Genomic DNA, 2,838 nt, shown 5'->3' with positions numbered 1-2,838 from the left:
ACAAAGACCTGCACTTTAAGTACAATTTCTGCCCTTACCATTATTTAGTTTCTAATTTATTAGCTACAATTATAAAGTTCTCAGTAGACTGCTGCAATAAGGGAAGAGGAGGTCTAGAGGGAGTGATTTAAAAAAAAAAAAAACGGCTTTCTGTCCGAAGATGAGCTGTTATCAATTGTTTCATTTATTGCCACACTTGAAAAGGTATATTTCCAATCATTTTTCATGGTTCTATTTTTGCTTAATGTCATAGGATTTCATCTTATCTCACTCGAACCGCCATTTAAATAAGCAAAGCTTTTTCTGACTGAATTCAACATGCATAAATAATTGTATGGCTTGGATCCTATGGCTCAAAAAGGTTTGGAGAACATAGCAAGCAGCATCTATTTAAAAAAAATCATAGGGTTGCAAAATATTACAAATTGACTTTGCACACTCAGACTGAAGACATTATAAAAGACAAACAAAAAGGTGGTAAGACTCAACTGCAACTGCATGATCATCTATTATACCAGTATGCACTGAAATAATATTTTTATAAAGCTCTGCAGATATTAAACCCTTTCACCAGCTAAAAGTCATGGAAACGCTCTCTTTAAGGCAGAAGTATTTAAGAAAGGTAAAGTTACCTTTATTTTTATTCTTTGTACCTGTAAATCACTTATGTAGACTTCATTACAATTTTCAAAAACACAGTGTCTTGTTAACATGTTTCCTAAATTAAGCCACTGAGTTTTCTTATTCACTGTGGAAGACATTCATCAAAAGGCCATCAAATACTTTTACAATCAAAAAATGTAGCCCCAATATAGGAAAAAAAAATACCTTTTTTCCTTTTAAAACCGTTGAGGAAAAAATGTAAGGAAGGCAGACACCAAAAACAGTAAAAAGAAGTAAAACTTAAAACCTTACCAATTTGCTGTAAAGAGATTATACATAGAGGGTAGACCGTGGCAACACCCTCTTCCCCTGGATCTCCCTCCTCTCTCTCTCACTTTGCCGCCCTCGATATGCATTTTATCCTCTCTTCTGTCCTTCTTCAGCCATAGGCTGAACACATTTGACGTCTTGAACCAAATACTGGTATAAGGTGGCGATATTTTTCCAGTGCAATGCAGGCCCAGGATAAGGATGAAATGTAGGACATACAACTTATGCCCATTCCAAGGCTTCCAGTTAAGCTTAGCACATAATAGTACTGCAAGTAGAAATGATTAAATAGATTTTTTTTTTCTAGTATTACAGACAGGTATTGCAGCTGGGTTACTGAAAATAAACCCCAAGTCCACCCCAATCCCTCAAACGAGCCACAGCTGTGGTTAACAATGATTCATTTGCATTTTTATTATTTCACCAAGAGAAGAAACAGAAGTTGTCTGGCTTTCTTCACACCAATAATTTCGCATTTTAAAGTTTGGGATGTTTTCCATAATGAGCTGAATCAAAAATCTATTTGAAAAATATATATTTATATAAAAAAAGATTCAGGTTGTTTGCACGTAAAACATCAATTGTTAAGTTTCTTTCGTCTTTGATTCCATGTTGCTGGAAAGTTTGACCAAGCTTGCATGCTAATTTGTCCTTAGTTGCAAGTATTACAGGCAAACTCATACTTTGCCTAATGAAAGGATAACCCCTCTTCGACACAATCAGAACTCAACAGTGATTCAGAAGCAACATCCTACCCTTAATACTGTCAGTTTCGAGCCATCATCATGAAATCCTTGATAGGTTGAGACGATGTTGCTAGGAATCAGTTAATTGATGTGCCTAAGAGTTCCGCAGTACTATTTTCACTTAAGTTTTTTTGCACCATTGATTGATTTTTTAAAATCCATGTTTATTTTTCCTCTGTCCAATGTGTTCTACGTAATGACACTGACTCTTCGAGACTGTCATTTTGAGTCTTCTTGTTTCACCCTGCGGGATGCTCACACATCCCCTCCCCACCTTTTTTGCCTTAAATTCATTAAAAGCATTGCTCTGTCATAGATTCATACGCAGGTGTTCTGGTCGTTTGGAGATCATGGGAAAAGCTTGTTTTTTGTATGGCCCGGAGTTCGGCTGTCGTATTGGAAGTGGTGCTGAAGCTTCCCCACTCGTCGTCACATCCATCTGCTCTATTCCACTTGTTTCCATTGGGTACTCCACAGGCGCCTGAGGATTTGCCGTGCTGGCTGAAGCACCTCTTCCCCAGAAATCCCCAGGAGAAAATTTGACAGGGCTTTAAGACAAGGAAGAGCTATCATTCGTCTCAAGTACCATCTCAACAAGGAACATTTCCCTTACATTTAAAGGGAGTGGGGTAATGTGACCTTTTTTTTTCATTTAATTTCATTTTTGTGTGGATTAGTACAAAAGCAGAAGTTGAGCCATTTCTCCCCTAGACTAATTGCTAGTTTCCTAACTGGTCTCTTTTACCTCTCTACTTGCCCTCATAAAACCGTCAATGATACTTACTTTTTTAAAAAAATCATTTTCTCCCCCACTTAAAACGGCTGCTCATTGCATTTAGAATATTTCTCCAAACCTTTGCCATTCTCTTCCTCGCTCACCACACTTCAGGAATGTTGACCTGCCTTTCGCTTCTAAGAAAAAGGCCAAGTTTTTTCCTCCCTTAGGGCTTCTGCATGAGCTGTTCTTCTGCCTGTAACATCCTTGTACTTCTGTATTTTGTATGGCTAGCTATTTCTCCATGAATAGGAGTCCCCTTGTTATTTTTTGCATTCTAGTACCACACTCTATTTTTTTTCGCATAGCATTTGGCGCTACTTGTAATTACATATTTTATTTCCTTCTTTGTTTGTTTTGACTCTCCCTCACTAAATTGTAAGC

The 2,838-nt window shown here is 37.4% G+C and overlaps 2 protein-coding genes across 6 annotated transcripts in view; one reads left to right on the top strand and one right to left on the bottom strand.

Annotated features, from left to right (window-relative positions):
- RNFT1 (ring finger protein, transmembrane 1) overlaps positions 1-2,838 on the top strand; it is a 34,871-nt gene that overhangs the window by 15,297 nt on the left and 16,736 nt on the right. The window lies entirely within an intron of this gene.
- RPS6KB1 (ribosomal protein S6 kinase B1) overlaps positions 127-2,838 on the bottom strand; it is a 37,097-nt gene continuing 34,385 nt past the window's right edge. For all 5 annotated transcript variants that reach the window (XM_022552740.3, XM_022552738.2, XM_022552739.2 and 2 more), the window contains one exon: positions 127-2,227. In XM_022552740.3, coding sequence (XP_022408448.1) covers positions 1,990-2,227 — 238 coding nt within the window. In that variant the 3' untranslated portion in view covers positions 127-1,989. The remainder of the gene's footprint in view (positions 2,228-2,838) is intronic.

This window comes from Delphinapterus leucas, chromosome 19, assembly GCF_059928025.1.
Source record: "Delphinapterus leucas isolate spDelLeu-1000000601 "Yukka" chromosome 19, BTC_Dleu_Yukka2, whole genome shotgun sequence".
In the NCBI taxonomy this organism is placed as follows: domain Eukaryota; kingdom Metazoa; phylum Chordata; class Mammalia; order Artiodactyla; family Monodontidae; genus Delphinapterus; species Delphinapterus leucas.
Note: the sequence above shows the minus strand (reverse complement) of the source record. Positions and strands in the feature narration are given on the sequence as shown.